The 17,145-nt window shown below is 60.8% G+C and overlaps 2 protein-coding genes across 2 annotated transcripts; one reads left to right on the top strand and one right to left on the bottom strand.

The window, feature by feature from the left end:
• The first annotated feature begins 1,331 nt into the window (after positions 1-1,331).
• Positions 1,332-8,777, top strand: TMIE (transmembrane inner ear). Its single transcript, XM_044255288.1, has 4 exons — positions 1,332-1,412; positions 4,742-4,859; positions 8,222-8,371; positions 8,674-8,777. Exons 1-4 carry the CDS (start codon positions 1,332-1,334, stop codon positions 8,775-8,777), a joined length of 453 nt encoding a protein of 150 aa, XP_044111223.1.
• Positions 8,778-11,138: 2,361 nt separating this feature from the next.
• On the bottom strand, positions 11,139-16,133 carry LOC122910678 (probable threonine protease PRSS50). Its single transcript, XM_044255287.1, has 6 exons — positions 15,974-16,133; positions 15,684-15,878; positions 14,268-14,430; positions 12,983-13,266; positions 11,712-11,878; positions 11,139-11,369 (listed from the first exon to the last, which is right to left on the bottom strand). Exons 1-6 carry the CDS (start codon positions 16,131-16,133, stop codon positions 11,139-11,141), a joined length of 1,200 nt encoding a protein of 399 aa, XP_044111222.1.
• Between the last annotated feature and the right edge of the window lie 1,012 nt (positions 16,134-17,145).

Below are 17,145 nucleotides of genomic sequence, written 5' to 3'. Positions count from 1 at the left end.
CCTTTGCCAGTGGCTCTTCTGTTTCTGCCTGCCTTGTGATCTCCCAGAGCTATTCCCTGTGGGTGTCCACAGCTGGCCCTCTGCTCTCTGCTGTCACTTGCCTTGGTCCTCGCCCATCTGCTGCATCTCTGTGCTCTGTAGTATAAGGTCCCTAGTTCTGAGGGCAGACCCAATGCTCGAAGCCCCTCAGCCTTCTCCCCTGTCTATGGTGATGAAGAATGTAGGGTCCAACAGCTGGTTGGTTCTCCAGCACTCTGAAGGCACAAGATAAATAATAATGGAAGAAAGGAGAGAGGAGGATGGGAAGAAGGGAGGGAGGGAGGGAAGGGAGGGAAGTAGAAAGGGGAGAAGAGAAAGGATGGACCAGAGAAGTCTCCCCACCCCAGACCTCCCTCCTCCTCCGTCAGAGCCCCTGTGGTCTCTACAGCTCCTCAGACCCACCCTCCATCCATCCCTGGATTGTCAAGGCTCATCGTGGGTTGACGACCAGAGAACATGTGGGCCAGGTTGAGAGTGAGGTCAGGATCATGCCTCAGACTGTGTCGGGGGCTCAGGGTCAGCCAGAGTTGGGAAATGGTCCTCCAGCCCTTCCAGGTGGAGCCTTCCCTGTCTCGTGGGGAAGCAGATGCTGGCTTCTTCAGGAACCTTCCATAGTACCCACAACTAGAGTGCTGACCGTACCATCCCCAGGTCCCCATCCCCCTCTCTAGCTCCGGTGTCCAGAGTGACCAGACCCGTTTCTGGGCAGGAAGCCAGCCCAGAAAGCCCAGGACATCCCTGAGCGCCCGTCCCTATGGCAACCTGCCTACCAACCCCGCCCCAACTTACCACCCCTCCAACACCCCCCCACCGACCCACGCCCCCCCGCAAAACTACCACCACCAGCCTGGGTCCAGTAGGGTTTTTCAAATTCAGAACGTCAGACTGGGAAGGGCCTCCTAGATCAGCAGATGTTAGCCCCTCCCTTTGCCCCAGATGGAGAAACTGAGGCCCGACTGGGGCGGGGGTGGGGGGTGGGACCTGTAGTTCAAGGACCCGCCCCCAGCCCATCCTCCTCCTCCCACCCACTCCCACCCCTCGGGCGGGCTGGCTGAGGTTAGGGGAGGGGGATCCAGACTCTTATCCCCCAGGGGATGGGGGGGGGCGGGCCCTGGACCGGCAGCACAGGAACCAGACACCGATGATGAATAAATGATGCCCACTCGCGGCCTGCGACCAGATCGCCGCCGCGAGCGCCGGCTGGCGGGGCGGTCACCGGGCCAACCGCGCCCGGCCCCGCGCGACCGGCTCCCCCCACCTGCGGCCGCGGGCGCGGAGCTGCGGGCGCGAAGATGGCGAGGCGGCGACGGGGCGCGGGGCCCCTCTGGGCGCTGGGGCTCTGCCTCGCGAGGGTCGCCGGGCAGCTGGTGGAGGTGAGGCGTGGCGACGCGGAAGGGCCGGGGAGGCTGTGGCCCGCCAGCAGAGGCTTAGGGAAAGCCCATCTGCCTGGGAGCTGGCTTTTTCCCTTCCAACTGTCCTCGCAGACCTGGGTCATGGGGTGACACTGCACGCTTCCAGGCTGTGCAGGAGACTCAGCTCCCAAACTTAGGGTCCCTGCTGAGAGGGTACAGCCCCAGATTTCAGTCTGGTGGGGGAGACTCACTCTGGACATATGGATTCCCTGTCCGGGGATACAGCTATGCTCAGTCAGCCCTTACCCTCTTGCCTTTGGTCTAATGAGGGCCAGGGAGGGGTGGGGGAGACAGAGTCCTTGGTGTCAGTGACCTCTAGTCTGATAGGGGAGATCTAGTTCCTGATCTTCGTCCCTGAGCTTAGGGTGTGCTTAGATCTAGTCTGCTGGAGGAAAAATCTTCTGCTGATGGGGATGACATAGCCTTGGGAAGGTGAGGGCTTTCCAAGCTGGAGGGTGGGGTCAGGGAGACAACGAGACTGAGACCATTTACAGAGGAGACCTGTGCTGAGTTCAGCTCCCATGTGGAGCACTTGGCCCCAGAGGGAAGGTACAGGCAGGGCGGGACCCAGGGCTCAGGGGGTCTTACTTGGTCATGGTGATCATGGAGAGCCAGCAAAGGTCTCTGAGCAGGGAAGAGTCGTAGATGAGTTTTGGAGGCGGATAAACCGGAAGAGGGCATGTAGTTGGGGGAGCTGGGGACACTGCTGAGATAGCCCAGTAAGGTGAAGAGGATGGGTGGGGTGGATGGCCAGGAGCATGGCTGGGGCCGAGAAGGGCTGGGAGGGCAAGAGTGGGGACCATTGCAGCCTCCTTGTCCCCTCTGTCCCCAATTCCTGCTGAGCCGTGAAGGGGAGCCAAAGAGGCAGACCAGAACCAGAATTCTGAAACATGAGGCCAAATGGAAAGGCCCAAGAGGCAGGGCCAGGAAGGAGCAGGATTTGGAGCCTGTGCAAGGGGCAGAGAGGAGAGAGCAGAGAGAAAGAAGGACAAGAAACAGTGAGGTGTCCAGGAGAGCCCTTGGGAGCAGGTGCCAGGGGACAGGATGGGAGAGGGAGAACAGAGTCCTATCCTGAGGACCTAAGAGGACACAGCCCTAAACCTGAGGGTCTGAGGGACAAGAAGGCAGAGCCCTGTTCTCCACTACTAAGCCTGTCCATGCTCCTGACCGGGGGGTGTGATCAAAAGGCTGGGCTGGAGTCAGGTGTCAGCTCCAGTGTCCCTGTAAGGGGAGCCAGGCTGGCCTGAGTCACACAGAGTGTACCTGGACCTCTTCTTGGCTGCCCCAAGGCCTTGGGTGCAGAAACTGAGCTGGCCTGGGTGCGGGAGAAGGCGGAGGGTGGCGATCGTGTCCATTCTGAGCCAAGGACTCTTCCCCTCAGCCCCCGGGAGCTCATCTCCCCGCTCATCAAGGGAAATTGCATTTGCAGTCCATCTGCCTGCCATTTGCCTACAGCCTGAACAAGGGCCTGGCTGAGCCCAGGGGATCCAGGCAAGCACTAGAAAGATGTGTAGGGCCGGAGTTCACAACACCACCCACGACAGCCCCTCCAGGCATCATTCTCCGGCTGCTGGAGCCTGGGGCTCCCAAGCTTTAGGTTTAGACCTTCCGCAGTGCCCACCACAGAGATGGCCACTCTTGCCTAGTATCCTCTACCCAAGCTCCCTATCAGGGTGAGATTAGAATCTCAATTCTGCCCGGAACAAGGCTAGAATGAGAAGGTGTCAGAAGTGAGCTCTCAGCTACCGGGGCTCAGAATCTGAGATCTCGTCTCTGGACCTCAGAACCTTCCAGCCATACAGCCCAGCCGGACCAAACACACTGAGCCTTAGAATCGGGAAGTCAGCCACTGCCCAGAGCCTGGCCCTGACTCTACAGACCTATGACTGACCACAGATGCATACCCCCACAGCATGCATGTCCTGTACCTACACACATGTGCCCTGACCCCACAGAGGTGCCTGACCCCACATCCATGTGTCTCACCCTACAAATAGACCCAGGCCCCGAGGATGATGCTGAGGAAGGGTATCTTCTCCTCATCATTACCACTCTGATCGGGTAGAGAGAGCTTCCCAGAAAGCCCAGGAACCACCTGACTCAAGTTACAGGTGGAGAACGTGAGGCTTAGAGGTAACAAGTTTACCCTGACTCAGGGAAAAGTGCTGGGGAACCACTTACCAATCCCAAGCTCACAGATTACCTGGGACGTGCTGAAGGGCGGTGTTGTTGAGATGAGGAATCTCCTGGCTTGTGGTAGGTGCACAGCCCATGCCTCATGGACCAGGGGAAAGACCAGATGGATGGTTGAGCTTCGAGCTGCCTTTCCTTCCTAGAGAGCCAGAGGAGACTGCAGGTCTGTCCTGATTCAGTTAGTCTGGAGACAGCGAAGTCCACAGATGCCCCAGCGTCCTCTCTCCCTCTGAACCTTAACCAATCCCACCCACCCCCCACGCCCCCCTCTCCACGGCCCACATCCCTCAGCCTAATTTGGTGACAGAGATAGGGTCATAGCCCTCTCAGTCCCTCAGGTTAGGGACAGGTCCTGCCCAGATCTACTGGGCAGGGTCTTGTTCCCTCAGTCCCCCAGGGCAGGGCTGTGTCCCCCTAGACTCCCAGAGCAAGGTGGCATCTCACTGGGAAGGTGGGATGTTCCAGCCATGCTTACAATGCTTGGCCTCTAGGTGTCGCTGCCGCCTTGCAGACTATTCATCTCGTCCTGTCCTGGGAGGGCTCCAGCCTAGCCCATAGTCAGAAGAGGACTCTGGCAGGAGAGGCAAATGTTGAGGTCACCCATGGGGGTCCCGGCCAAGAAGCAGAGCCACGGGACCTAGGTCCAGCTCCACACCCCACCCCACACTGAGGATGCTTGGAAGCAAAGTCCCCCAGGACAGCACTGGCCTCGCCTTGTCTCTGGCCTTGGTCCTGAGACCCCATTTGCCTGTGGGGCCCCGGATGGGAGCAGGAGGCAAGACTAGCAGTCTGCCTGAAGGGGACTTGAACGTGATTGGGACAAGCCATCCACCTTTGCCCCTTTAGGCCTTGGTGTCCTCAGGCACCCTGGTACTCCAGGTCACTGGCTCCATGGTTCTGGGGCTCTGCTTTCTTCTCTCGCTCTAAACCTGGACCCTTGCAAGGTCCAGGGCGTTGGCTGTGACTGTATAAGACACCTGATTCTAGGAGATTCTGGAACACTCGGGCTGAGTCCTTACTGAAACCTGGGCCTCTCTCTGCCCAGCCCCAGCCCCTGGTCTCTGCCTGGCTTCACTTCCCTCTCTCCTGACCTGCAGCCCAGCACGGCCCCGCCCAAGCCCAAGCCGCCCCCGCTGACCAAGGAGACGGTGGTGTTCTGGGACATGCGCCTCTGGCACGTGGTGGGCATCTTCTCACTCTTCGTGTTGTCCATCAGTGAGTAGCTGCTCCCCGCCCCCTCCCACGCCACTGCAGAAGCACAGCACCCCCTGTCTCCCCCCATCCCTACCAGCACCACCCCCCATGGGCTCAGAGCAGCAATTCCGGGCAGCGCAAGCAGGCCAGTCGCCCGCAGGAGGCCCACTGTGGTTTCTGGCATCTCCTGTTCTACACAGAGTCCCTGTGGAGGACTGACAGGCTGGTGGTGACCTGAAGTATTCTGCCCGGCTGGGACACAGCCACAGGGCAATTACGGTAATTACAGGGGACTCCACTGAACCAGGATGAGGACGTGTCATTTTTCCCTATCGCTGGCCTCCTGATGCTTTTCCTGCAGTTTGGCCCGCTTAAAGGGCCCACACCCAGAGGCCCCAGCAAGGCCATTCTTGGCCACAGCTCAGCCTAGAGGCTCCCCAGACGCCCGGCAGATGCGGCTCCCGGGCTGGAAACCGTGCCTTGTCAACTCCCACTCCCCTGGAATGACTCACACCCCCCTCAATTAAAAGCAGGAGACCCCTTCCTCTCCTGGGACTGGGAATTGTTGGATGCGAACTCACAACAGAAATGGGTTTGGTGTGCTCCCTTCGGCCCTTCCAGAGTAGGGGGTCTGCCGCTGGGGAAAGAATGGAAGAGAAAGGCCAATGGAAGGGGGAGGCCGCCAGGGTACAACGTAGAGTCTGACAACGCTTTCCATACACCATGGATCGGGGGAGACGCAGGCAAGGAAGAGAAAGCAAACCCACTCCCCCAACACAAGCTTCATGGAGAAGAGTCTCTTAGCTGCACATCAGTGAGAGAATGCATAGTTTTGCCGGGTGGGCAAGTGGAAAAGCATTCCAGGCAGAGAGGACGGTATAAGCAGAGATGGGAGGAAATGCCCCCGACACAAAATCTCAGATCTCCGCTATAGGATTTTTGCTGACTGCACCCCGGGTCTGGGCTACGAAAATGTCATTTAAGTTCTAGCTGGAACTGTCCCAGGATGAAGTCCCCTGGAGGGGAGCGCCCAGGCAGAGGGCCCACCCGAATGTAAGGACTCCAAGGGAGACAAAGACATCTGATTTGCATGTGCTTCTCCTGGCACCAGAAAGGCCCTTCTTGTGGGAAAATCATCCACACCCCACCATCACCATTTCTTCACGGCTGGGGTGGGAGTGGGAGCTGAGCAAGAGGCTACATTTCATTCCTGGCCAAGGCAAGAACTACTGAGTCCTCTCTGTGGAGGCCCCGCGGACAGCCAGCCGTGGCTGCGGCCCCAGCCCAGGTATCCAGGGGGAAACCGTGGCCCCGTCTGCCACCCCACACCTGCATCCCAGCACCAAGCAGCAGGATTCCGGGAGGCATCTGCCTGCTGGAGCAGTGTAGGGTGCAGGTCAAGGGAGCCATTCTGGGGTACTCCAGGGAGCAGGAGTAAGGACACCAAAGGGCCTCTAGACACAGGCTAGCCTCTCGGGGCCCTGCTCGGCCCCAGACAGTGGAGGTGCCTGGACCACACAAGAAGGTTGCAATGTCAGACCCAAAGAGGAGCTTGGGTGAAGCATGTAGTGAAGCATGTAGAACAGCTCCTACACCCCACCCTATTTCCTAGAAAAGGGTAAGGGAGAGTCCTAAAGGCCTCTGAGCAGCCGGTCTCTACTCGTTGTCACCTTCCGTGCCAGGCTCTAGGGAGCAGCGATGGCCTCGCCCCATCTCCTGGGGATGAAGCAACTTTCCCGACTCCCAGTCAGCTTGGGCCTAGTGGCACCACTGTTGGTGGCGTGTCACCCCAGAACCTTGAGCAGAGGGGCTGGGTTTGAACGGGGGTGCCCCGGGAGGTCTCTCCAGCCTGGGGACTCACATTGCAAGCCCCTGTCGGGGCCCTGGATCTCCATCCAAGGCACATTGTTTTTTTCCTTCTTTGATGAGAAATGACCAGGCCAGGCTGGGTGGGGCAGGCCTGGATCGAGGGGCAGCGTCTAAGCCCTGATCCAGGTGCCAATAGCTGAGCTCCCTTTGGATCCCGGGCTTTTCGGGGCCTGGGACAAGCCTCTGGGGAGAGCAAGCACATGAGAGGAGGTGCCCAGCGGGCGGCTGGAAGGGGTGGCCCAAGCCAGCAGGATCAGGGCTGTGGGCATACACACTGGGGCCTGGAGAAGACTAGAACCCAGCTTCGAAGGGATAAGAAAGGCTAATCCAAGGTGCCAGGAGAAGCACATGCCCCTGGACAGCCCTGTGCAGTCAGACCTACTGCTGGGGTCTCGTGCAGTCCCCCAGGGTTCCCGATTATTGTCAGGTCCCCTGTCCATCCATTTGGGAATCTGGTTGTCCTCAGGAGCAAAGGATTTGAGAGCATCCCACGCATTCATTCATTCATTTTTTTTCCCTCATTCTGTGAATCTGGGTGAGACTTAGTGGGGCCACAAGATTTGGCTGAAGGGGTTGCATAAGTTGACCCCAAAGGGTGCTCCAGCCCCGGCTACATCGGTCAAATCCATCTTCCTTAAAATAGGCCTGGCTTGTCCTGCTTGGCCATCCTGCCCCCAGGAGTCTGCCAGGAAGTTATGTCCTGTCATCCGATTTATAATAAGCAGCAGCCCGGTCCCCTCCCCCGAGGCCGGGGCCAGGGTGGTCAGACTGTGGGGCCTTAGAAAAACAAACTCAGTCCAGCCGGGTCCTGGCAGCCGTGCCCAGCCCTGCCCATCACTAGACAGGCCAGCTCCATTCCTTGGCCCAGCTTGCGTGGGCACAGCTGCCTTCAGCCGGAGAACCGTTCCTGGAATAACTATCTGCGTAAACGCCCCAGGGCAGGATCTGTGCCCTCTGGGGGACCCTCGTGGCCAGAAGCAGCCCAGGCTTGTCTTCAGGGAGACTGAGGGAGACATGGCCCCGTCCTTCAGTGTTTGAGGTCCTCTCAGGAGGCTGGAGGGAAAGCACCAGGAGTTGAGAGGCCTGGGTGGGAACACAGGCCAGCGTCTGGGTGGCTGTCATTTGAGTCACTGTGCAGGCCTCTGCCCTGTCCTCCAGGGGCCCCGATCAGAACAGGATTTAGAGGCCAGTGCAAAAAGTACGAGACCCCCCTTGTTCAGAAATTGTTAAGAACAGTGACAGCAGCCCATTAAGCCCAGCGCCAGGTCCTTCGGAGAGTGGGTCCCTGTGTGACTCTCTGAAGTCCGCCCTGCTGGGGAGAAGAGATCTCAGGAAGAATCCCAGAGCCTAAGGGATCTCGTGCAAACGAAGAGGCTTCTGCCAGCGATTGCTGGGTGAGACGCACGTAGGCAGGTGAGGGCAGGTCTGAAATGTGGGGACCGTTCCTGGGATGTCTGAGCTCCAGCCTTGGCCAAGCCTGCTCTGTCCACCCCCTACCCCCGCCCCTGCCACAGTCATCACTCTGTGCTGCATCTTCAACTGCCGCGTGCCCCGGACCCGGAAGGAGATTGAAGCCCGCTACTTGCAGCGGAAGGCCGCCAAGATGTACACGGACAAACTGGAGACGGTGCCCCCCCTCAACGAGCTCACGGAGATCCCCGGAGGTGAGCAGGCAGGGGTCCCCCAACCCCGCCCCCCCCCCGCCACCTGTCCCTCCTAAACCAGCCCTTTTCTCAGTCCTGCCACTGAGAGTGGCCCTGCTCCTCCCCTCCCCCAGCACGAGGTTCTGGTCCCTAGAGACCAGAGTGCACAAACGGGCCCGAGTGAGGCAGGTAACACAAGGAGCTCTTCTGCAGGTGAGAGAGGTTTGGAAGGAAGAAGTGAAGGACTGGCTGCGGGGGGCTCTGGTGTGGGTCCTACGACCCCCTGCCTCACCCCGGCCCCCTGTCCCTCTTCTACCCCACAGAGGATAAGAAGAAGAAGAAGAAGAAGGACAGTGTGGACACCGTGGCCATCAAGGTAGAGGAGGATGAGAAGAATGAAGCCAAGAAGAAGAAAGGGGAGAAATGAGGAGGGCTTCCTGGAGGTGGCAGCCCAGGCCGGCTAGCCCTGGGGCTCAAGTTCTGGCCAGGGTCCGGGCATCTTGGACTCCCAGCACATCCGTGGACTAGAGAGATTGCAGAACACCTTCTTCTTGGCTCAGAGGGGCCTGCTGAGGCCCCATCCTGACAGCCCATTGGGGGGCAGGGGCCGGACTGCACCTGGCATCCTGCCTCCCAGCCTGGACTCCAATTCTTTCACCTCACCCACGTGGCTGCTCAGCAAAGGTGGTCTTGGGCCACTGTCCCCCTGCAGATCCGGAGTGGGGTGGCCTTGCCCCCACCCAGACATGCCTCTGTCCCTGCTGCCAGGAACAGCAGTGGCTCTACGGGGCTGACGGGACGTGGCTTGCCTCTTAGAAGGAGACAGCAGAACTGGAGGGGCTGGGGTGTGACGCCACAGCCAGGCTGGCCGCGGGGGAGAAGAGGGTCACTGGGGGAAGCTGAGCCGAGGTTCTCAGCCTTCTCCAGACAGCCGCCCTGGTAGCCAAGGAGCCGGGACCCCGGCTGGGGAGGTGACTAGAACGCCCATCTTGAGGCAGAGGAACTCCAGCCCCATATGCCAGGCAGCCTCACTGGAGCTGAGGCTGCTGGGGGCCGACGGTGAGGCCTGGGGACTCAGGGCTGGGTGGGGGGGGCTCAGGGGTGGGTCGGGGTGCAGAAGGCTGAGGCCTGCGGGCTAAAGGGAGAAGGGAAGAAAGCTGGTAGCAGGGCCCCATCTGGGAGAATGCAGGGAGTCCCAGAGAAGCCGAGGGGAGCATTGTGGGAGTCGTCAGCCCCCGCCCCCCACCGCCAGGGTCTCCGCAGGGGACAGTCAGGGGCACCAAGGCAGCAGGCAGCCTTCCACCCGTTGTGCAGAACAGCATCCAGCTCCCTCTTCTACCCCCTCAACGGAGGCGCCTCAGGGAGTCACTGCGGACCAGAGTCGGGGAGGCCCACAGCCCTCACCCCAAGGCTGACTTCTCGGGGAGGGGACATACAGAGGGATTTCCACATGGTGGCTAACCTCCGCGGAGACGCACACATCTGGGCCTGGAAACTGAGGAGACCCCATGGTTCGTTCCTGAGCTGGGGAGGGCAGCCTTGGTGGCCTGCGACGGATGTGTAAATAAAGCTGAGTGCCTTCTTGTACCTGAGTGGCCGGAGATGATCCCTCAGGGTGCCCTGTCCCTGGAGCATATACGCAGAGGGTGACACACTGGGACAGGCTGGCAGGCGGCACTGGCCAAGCAGGAGCTCCCTCCCCTAACTATGCCCCCAGCCTGAACTGGGACGAGCTGGAGGGAGAGGCACCCGCCAGCTGGGCATGGAGACCGGGAGGAAGCTGCCCCCTCTCTCCTCCTCTCCCCTCCACTTTGTGGCCTGAGCCCCATGCTGGGGACACAAGAGGGGTCCAGTGTGGATCCTGACCTGCAGCTGGATGACTGTGATGCAAGGAGAGGGACCCGGGCAGACACGGGTCACGGAGCCATGAAGGGACAGAGAAACCCCGGAAGCCCCGCTGTGGGCCTGGAGTCAGAACCCTGACTCTGCCCTCACGGTCTAGCCTACGGGCTTCTCATGCAGGAGGTTAAGGTTGTGGCTAAGGTCCTACAACACATACAGGCCGGAGGCTTCCTGTGTGGCCCAGTCAACAGAGGCCCAGAGGGGCAGGGGCCACCGGAAGTCGGAGAAGCTGCTGGTAAAGACAGGGGGATGTCCAGGCCGGGGCTGCATCTGCCCTGTTCCCTGCCCTCTGACCTAGGGCCTCTATTAGTCTCTCTTGGACAGGCAGGGCTGCCACCCTTAACGTCTGAGCCCCGTGGGCACGTGCCTCAGGCTCTAGGCAGGGCACAGGGCTGGAAGGTCCAAGTTCACTACAGTGCTTCTGGGCAGAGATGGAGTGGGAGGGGGAGTGGCTCCAGCCAAAGTCAAGGAGAGCCTGACTCCCACTAAAGTAGCCCAGAAAACACACTCCCTGCCCTGGCCCAGATATAGCTGCCCCTTTACCCCAGCCTCACCCTGGGTCCCAGCAGCCCCATTTCAGCCCACAGAGTACGTTCTGGACCTCAGTATCATTCCTATACTCTCCCTCCACTTTCTGCGGGAGCCACCCCAAACCTATAGATGGAGACAGACCCAGGGGGCTCTGCGCCTTTCAGGAGAGACAGTCTGGAGCCCCCTCACCTCCCACTCAAGCAGACTCAGGAAGGAAGGAGCTTGGGGAAGAGAAGCGTTTAATTGAGCACCTCATCTCTGCTCTGCCCTGCGCTGCGGGGCAGGGAGAGCTAGACTTGCAGCATGCCGGGCCCCGAGGGTGAGGACGGCACCCCCAGGGGACAGCATGAGGGTGTCAGAGGGCAGCAAGGAGGTTGAGGGACAGCAGGAGCACCAGGAGCAGGGCCCTGCATGGGGCTGGCAGGGCCTGCCCGCTGACCCGTTCCCAGATCCAGTGCTGGTAGGCGGTGACCTGCAGGTAGATGGGCGGGGCCTCGCTCCTCCCGCAGCCGGGGCCCCAGGTCACCAGTCCCACCAGGTACCACGTAGCGTCCACAGAACAGGCCAAGGGCTCGCCGCTTATCTCCTGCAGGAGGGGTGTGTAACGAAAAGGGGCGGAAGGAGATGTGCCCCAGCTCAAGGACAAAGCAAGGTACCCTCACGCCACTTGTCTTCCACAGCAGCTCCCCCACTACAACCCCGGGGGTCAACTAGCTGAGAGGTGTCGTCGAGGTCCAGACCCAGGAGACCTCCCTCAGAGAGGTTCACCTCCCCCCTCTCATGCCAGGCTCCCACCCCGCTTCTTCTCTCCACCCCCTTCTCTCTCCCTTCCCATTGCTTCCTCCGTCCTCCCCTCCCCTCTGAGCACCCCCCCAACCATCTCTGCAGGCGCCCCTGGAGGTGAGGGAGCAAGGAGGAAGGTGCTCACGTAGCAGAAGTTTTCCCGGTTCAAGTCCTCCGCACAGACCATCTGGGAGTCCACGACCCGAACCAGAGAGGGCACTTTGGAGATCTTGTGGTATAACTTGTCACAGTCCTTGCTGTTCAGGATGGTGACTCCCTTCTCCTGAATGCTGCGGAACTGGGGCCACACGCCTGCGGGGACAGGTCCCCCATCGTTCACTGCCAGCCGGGGGGCTGTCCTTGCTGCAGCTGGCCTGCTCCCCCAGCCTCTGAGGAGGCCCTCCTGGAGATCTCGGAGCAGGCTGCCCTCAGCCTGGCCTCGCCGGGCCTGGTCTCACCCCTACCAGACGCCAGTCCATGGGGTCTGTTCCCATCTCAGCAGCTTGGCTTCTGCCCTTCCAGCTCAAAGGCCTGCCCAGTCCCTCTCAGGTCCAAATTCCTCCTTTGCTAAGCCTCCCCCAAAGGCCTCTTTCACCCTAGCTAGCCCAGAACCCCCACCCCCCACCCCCACTCTGTGGGTCCTAGGCCCTCCGTCCTCCTGTCCCCTCCTCCCTCTCCTCCAGTGTGACTCTGTCTCTAGCTGGAGCCCCTGGGGGGCCATCCTCAGCCATTCCCCAGACAGGCCGTGGCAGGAAAGACAAACAGCCACCCCCAGCCCCAGGCTGGAACCACTGCAGACTATTTTTAGGCAAGATGGATCCGTGAAGCCAGAGGGATGAGCGCCTGCCTTGTGGAAAAGAAGGGCTCCCTGAATGGACTGGGCATTCCTAAAACTCCTAACAAAATAGCCCCTGGGTGGGCCTGGGAAGACCCTCCTACACTTTGGGCCTTGCTCCATCCCCGGGGAAGATAAAGGACTTGAGGTTCACTGGCTGCAGACTGGCCCTTAGCCAACTCTGGCTGCATGCAGACTGCCCTTAGCCAACCATGCAGGGCCGCTGGGGGAACTTTCTAGAGTCGCCAAACCCTACCCCTCCCACTGCAAATTTCTGCTTCAAATCCTGGGATTGCGTGCCCAAGGCAAGCTGTCACTCTGTGCCCCTCTGCCTTCAAGGAAGTCCTGTTTACAGGCCCTGGCCTGGGGCTGAGGGCTCATGGGCCTCTGGGACCCTTCAGGCCTGAATGGTCATGACACATTCGCTGCCAAGACCTCCCCAGGGGGAAGGAGACCAGAGCCTGAAGGGAAGAGGTCTCAGAAACAGCTGTCCACAGAGACCCCGGCCTTCCCCCCCCCCCCACCGGGTTCTCCCACACACACCACCACGCCCCCCACCGGTTCCGGAGGGACTGACTCACCGTCAAACTTGGGGAGACCCCAGCCCGTTACAGTGCAGAGGGAGCCGTCCTTCACCTCAAAGTCCAAGCCAGGCAGGCAGATGGGCCAGACGTACTTGTTGTATTTGAGCGGCCACGTGAGCTTGAGGAGGGCAATGTCGTGGGCCCGACCCACCCAGGACCAGTACCGATGGGGCCGGTACCGTTTGTTCAAGATGACCTGGTACACCGGGACGTCGGAGGTCGTCGGGGATTTCTGGTCTATTCTCGGGCTCCCCACCCGCACTGAATAGGTAACATTTTGCCTAGGGGACCACGAGGGGAGTCTGTCTTCAGGTCCAGGCAACCCACCCGGGCCTCCACCCCGCTGTGGCACTCCGAGTCAGTCCAGGCAGGCCACCCACCTACTTCCAGCCCCCCGAGCCCCTCTCTCCCAACAGCTGTGAACAGGGCCCTCTGCACATCCGCTGTGTGGTCCTGCCCTTTACAACAACCCTTTACTTTACGGAGAGGAAAACCAAGGCTCAGAGAAGCCCAGCAAACAGCTCAAGGCTACACAGCCAGGAAGTGGCAGAGCTGGGAGGTGGACCCGGTTTTCTCTAGTTCCAAACTCTGGACTCTGTCTGGTACCCAGCGCAGGCCCTGGAAGTGGCAGAGGCCGGGCGCAATCAATCAGCCACAGCCTCGCCCTTCTGCCTCCTTTCCCAGCATGCCTCTCAATCTCCAGGTCAGCCCTTGGGCTTGGAGCAGGCTTTTCCACGGATGCTGCCCTCAGGCCCTCCCCTGGCCCTGGCACGTGGGCATCCTCTCTCTCTTGTCCCCACGCTGCCCGGACTCCCCGGGGAGCACCTGTCTTCTCATCTATCGGCCCCAGCAAGCCAAAAGGAGTGATGCGTCCCCTCTCTGCCCCTGGGGCCCAGGCCAGGGTTTCAAAGGAGGGTCAAAGGCTATGGGTAGAACGAAGGAAGGCATGAGTAAGTGAAGCAAACGGTGTGTGGGACGGAGGACTTAGGACCTCCTCTCTGTGGCTAGGAGGAAGGAGGTCTGGCTAGTGGCTTCCAAGCCCCCATCTCCTATCTACAGCAGGCCTGCTGAGGCCTGGGGAGCCAAGGGGAGGGGAGCAAGTGCCCAGCCCTCTAGGAAGGAATCAGGAATCGGCAGGACTCAGCCTGCACATGCTGAGAGCTGAAGAGAGAGGCTGGAGTTGGGACCAGAGCACGGCTGCCGCCGAAGGCCCAGCTGGCAGCATGACCAGGCCCCGTGGCTCTGGACAGCTTTCCACCCGCCCACCTAGGCCCCAACTCACAAGATCAGGCAGTGGGCCACGGTCAGCACCCAGCGGGAGGCAATGAGTGTGCCCGCACAGATGTGTGTGCCGTTGGCCTGCACGCTGACCATCCATGGCCACCGCCGAGCCATGGCCTCTGGGTCCCTGAGGGTGGGGTCCTTCTCCTGGGAGGAGCCACAGGCTGAGGAGGAAGGTGAGAGCTTGCTGGAGGATGGGACCCTGCAACCCCGCCCCAAGGTGCCTTCCCTCCCCTCAGTACCATCTCCTGCCTCTCCAGCTGTGGCCCACACTCAGGCAGTGATTCTCTTTTCCCACAGGAATCTCTCTTTTTTTGTACATGAAAATGGAAGTCTGCAGCTTCTAAAGGGCCTCAGCGCTGCCCAGGTACCCCTGTCCCTCCTCCCCCAGACCGGGGGCCCAGAGCATTCCCAGCCCCCATTCTGGTATGGCACTGGGCCTGGAACTCTGAACAGATCCTTTAGAAACTCATCTGTGTTTCTGTCTGCACCCACCCCCCATACTTCGGCCCAGCCAGACCCCTCCCCCTCCTCTGGGAACCCTCCTGTGATTCAGTGAGAGGACCCAAGAGAAAAACGGGCCATGGGTGTGAATAGACACACCCCAAGGACGACACCCCAGCAGCAAGCCAACCCCGAAGCTGCTGAGCCCCAGGAATCCTCCAGGAGCCCTGCAGATCCCAGCACAGGGAGGTTCCCCTCCACACCACCTGCCCGACCAAACTCAGTGGCTCTGGCCCCAAGGATGGGTGAGGGGTACCAGCCCAGACCACTCACTCCCGGTTGCAGGGAGCATGCAGCCACTTTGGAAAACTTCTCAAACCGAAAATGCACATATCCAACCTCAGAGTAACCCACCCCCAGGGTTTTCCTGCGGGGGGTGGGGGGGGGGAACTGTGTGTGGATGGGGACATCAGCCTGCATGGGCCAGCACCAGCACGTGTTGGGCGCCACATAGGAGAGGGGGTGTCTGCACGCACTGGGCCCTGTGAGACAGGCTTCTGGTGGCAGGTCAGTTGTGGGCACTGAGTTCCAAGGTAAGAAATCATTCTGGGGGTTTCTGTTCAACACGATGGAAAGCCGCTGCTGGAGAGAAGGTCGCCTGGGGGTGCTCCCGAGACACCCATGGGGAGGCTCCCTGAAAGCTGTGCCGGAGATCCCCTAAGTCCTTGGCTGGGAGCCTGGGTCAGCTCTCAGCAGGGGGGACACAGCAGTGCTCCCCAGGATCCTCTGAGTGTCCTTCCTTCCCACCTCTCCAGGACCGGAGGCCTGGCCCCCAGTAGATGCTCGGTAAACCCCTGTAAAAGGAAGCTCTCTTCTCACTCCTCCCTGCCCCTTCCTCCGCCGTCCCCCTCGGTCCCCAGGGGTCACAGGCCCTTCACAGGCCCTCCTCCCCCAGGGAGTCCACGGTACTCACTGAGGAAGGTGTTGTACCCGGTAGAAACAGACATGGTCTGGGTCTGGGGGGTCATGGGCTGCGACAGGTCGGTGGGGGCCTGGCGGGGGAGGCGAGGCTCGTCTGAGGGACAGGTGGCACTGGGGCCGCAGGAGACGCCAGGGTCGGCGGAAGCAGGCTCAGGCAGTGTCCCTGGGGCTTGGCTCGCCAGGCAGCCTGAGGAAGGATGCAGTGAGGGTCAGGCCAGGCCGGGCGAGGCGGTCAGACGGGGCCCCGCGAGGGCCGGGGGTGGGGGGCGGGACGGGGCTCACCCACGGGCCTCAGTGGCAGCAGCAGCAGTAGCAGCAGAGGAAGAGCAGATGCCCCGGGGCCCTGGGGGCCCTGCCTGCGGGCCGGCGTCCTGCACCGGAGCTCCATTCGGGAGTAGTAGCGATGGCGCCGCGGTGCTCCTCTCGCGACGGCGCCCCCCATCGGCCGCCTGCGCCGGCGTCCGCTGTGTGGGCAAGGCCGGCGCCGCTACCCCGTCCCGCTTGAGCGCCCCCCAATGGCCGCCCGCGGTGGCGCTCCCCGCGTCAGCCCAGGGGCGCTCTGAAGGACTCCGGGCTTCTGCCGTCTGCCTTCTCCGCCCCACGGTCTCGTTCACTGCGCCTGGCCAGGCCCTTCCTGGAGTCCCTCGGGCTAGTACAGCCAGTTCCCGTACCGCCTCGCTCCTGCAGCCCACCGCCCTTGGCTGGGTTTGTGCTTCCGTCCTCCTCCCCCCCCCCCCCCACTGGTGAGATGGAACCCAACCTCTGGGGCTGTCCTCCAGGATTTCCAAAGGGCCCACCTTCCCCGCACCTCCCAGCCTGGTAACTGCAGTGGGGCTTTGCCCCAGGGCACTGAAACTGAGCTGTTGGAAAGGCTTTCAAGAACGATGTTTGAAGATAGCATAATTTTAAGCAGCACCCGCCCTCCCTCCGTTCAGCAAAGGCTCTTCTCTGACCGATCCATCTGCTTGGGAAAGACTGTGTAGGCGATGTTCCTGGTCACAAAGGAAGAGTGACGGTAGCCAGCAGACCCTGCTGGGAGCAGAAGGCCGCCTTCAGGTATGTTGGAATTGGGGAAACATTTTGATGGCTCCATGACATAGTTAACACATCTAATAAGTAGTGTGGGGAAATCCTATGAGCAACTTTGGTTCAAAGATGTAGGGAAGTTCTAGGTGAACGTGAAATCAAGTTAGGACACTCTATCTTTTGCCAGGACCTGCTGTCTTGGGAGACACTCAGGTTGGGCATTCAGCACTCCAGTCTCTGCGGAGACAACAAATCATACCTGCGACACTTGTGGCACCCAAAGGACAAGGGCTCTGAACCCAAGGCCCACCAGCTCTGAGCCGCCCCCAGGCAATCTCCACTCTGGAGGCGGGGCTCTGGCTCCCTTGGGCCAGCCTGGCCTTGACCTCCAGAGTCTGATGGAGGTCGCTGAGGCAGCTTGGGAGCTC

Source organism: Neovison vison, chromosome 6 (assembly GCF_020171115.1).
Source record: "Neovison vison isolate M4711 chromosome 6, ASM_NN_V1, whole genome shotgun sequence".
In the NCBI taxonomy this organism is placed as follows: Eukaryota; Metazoa; Chordata; class Mammalia; order Carnivora; family Mustelidae; genus Neogale; species Neogale vison.
This window is presented reverse-complemented; position numbering and strand designations above follow the sequence as displayed.

Bases quoted from the DNA above. Each gene is read 5' to 3' on its own strand.
- LOC122910678 (XM_044255287.1), bottom strand. From the start codon at position 16,133: ATGGGGGGCGCCGTCGCGAGAGGAGCACCGCGGCGCCATCGCTACTAC. The intron at 15,879-15,973 runs GTGAGCCCCGTC...ATCCTTCCTCAG, and splicing joins GCTGCCACTGAGGCCCGTGG to GCTGCCTGGCGAGCCAAGCC. The intron at 14,431-15,683 runs GTGAGTACCGTG...CTTCCTCCTCAG, and splicing joins CGGGTACAACACCTTCCTCA to CCTGTGGCTCCTCCCAGGAG.
- TMIE (XM_044255288.1), top strand. From the start codon at position 1,332: ATGGCGAGGCGGCGACGGGGCGCGGGGCCCCTCTGGGCGCTGGGGCTC. The intron at 1,413-4,741 runs GTGAGGCGTGGC...CCTGACCTGCAG, and splicing joins TCGCCGGGCAGCTGGTGGAG to CCCAGCACGGCCCCGCCCAA. The intron at 4,860-8,221 runs GTGAGTAGCTGC...CCCCTGCCACAG, and splicing joins ACTCTTCGTGTTGTCCATCA to TCATCACTCTGTGCTGCATC.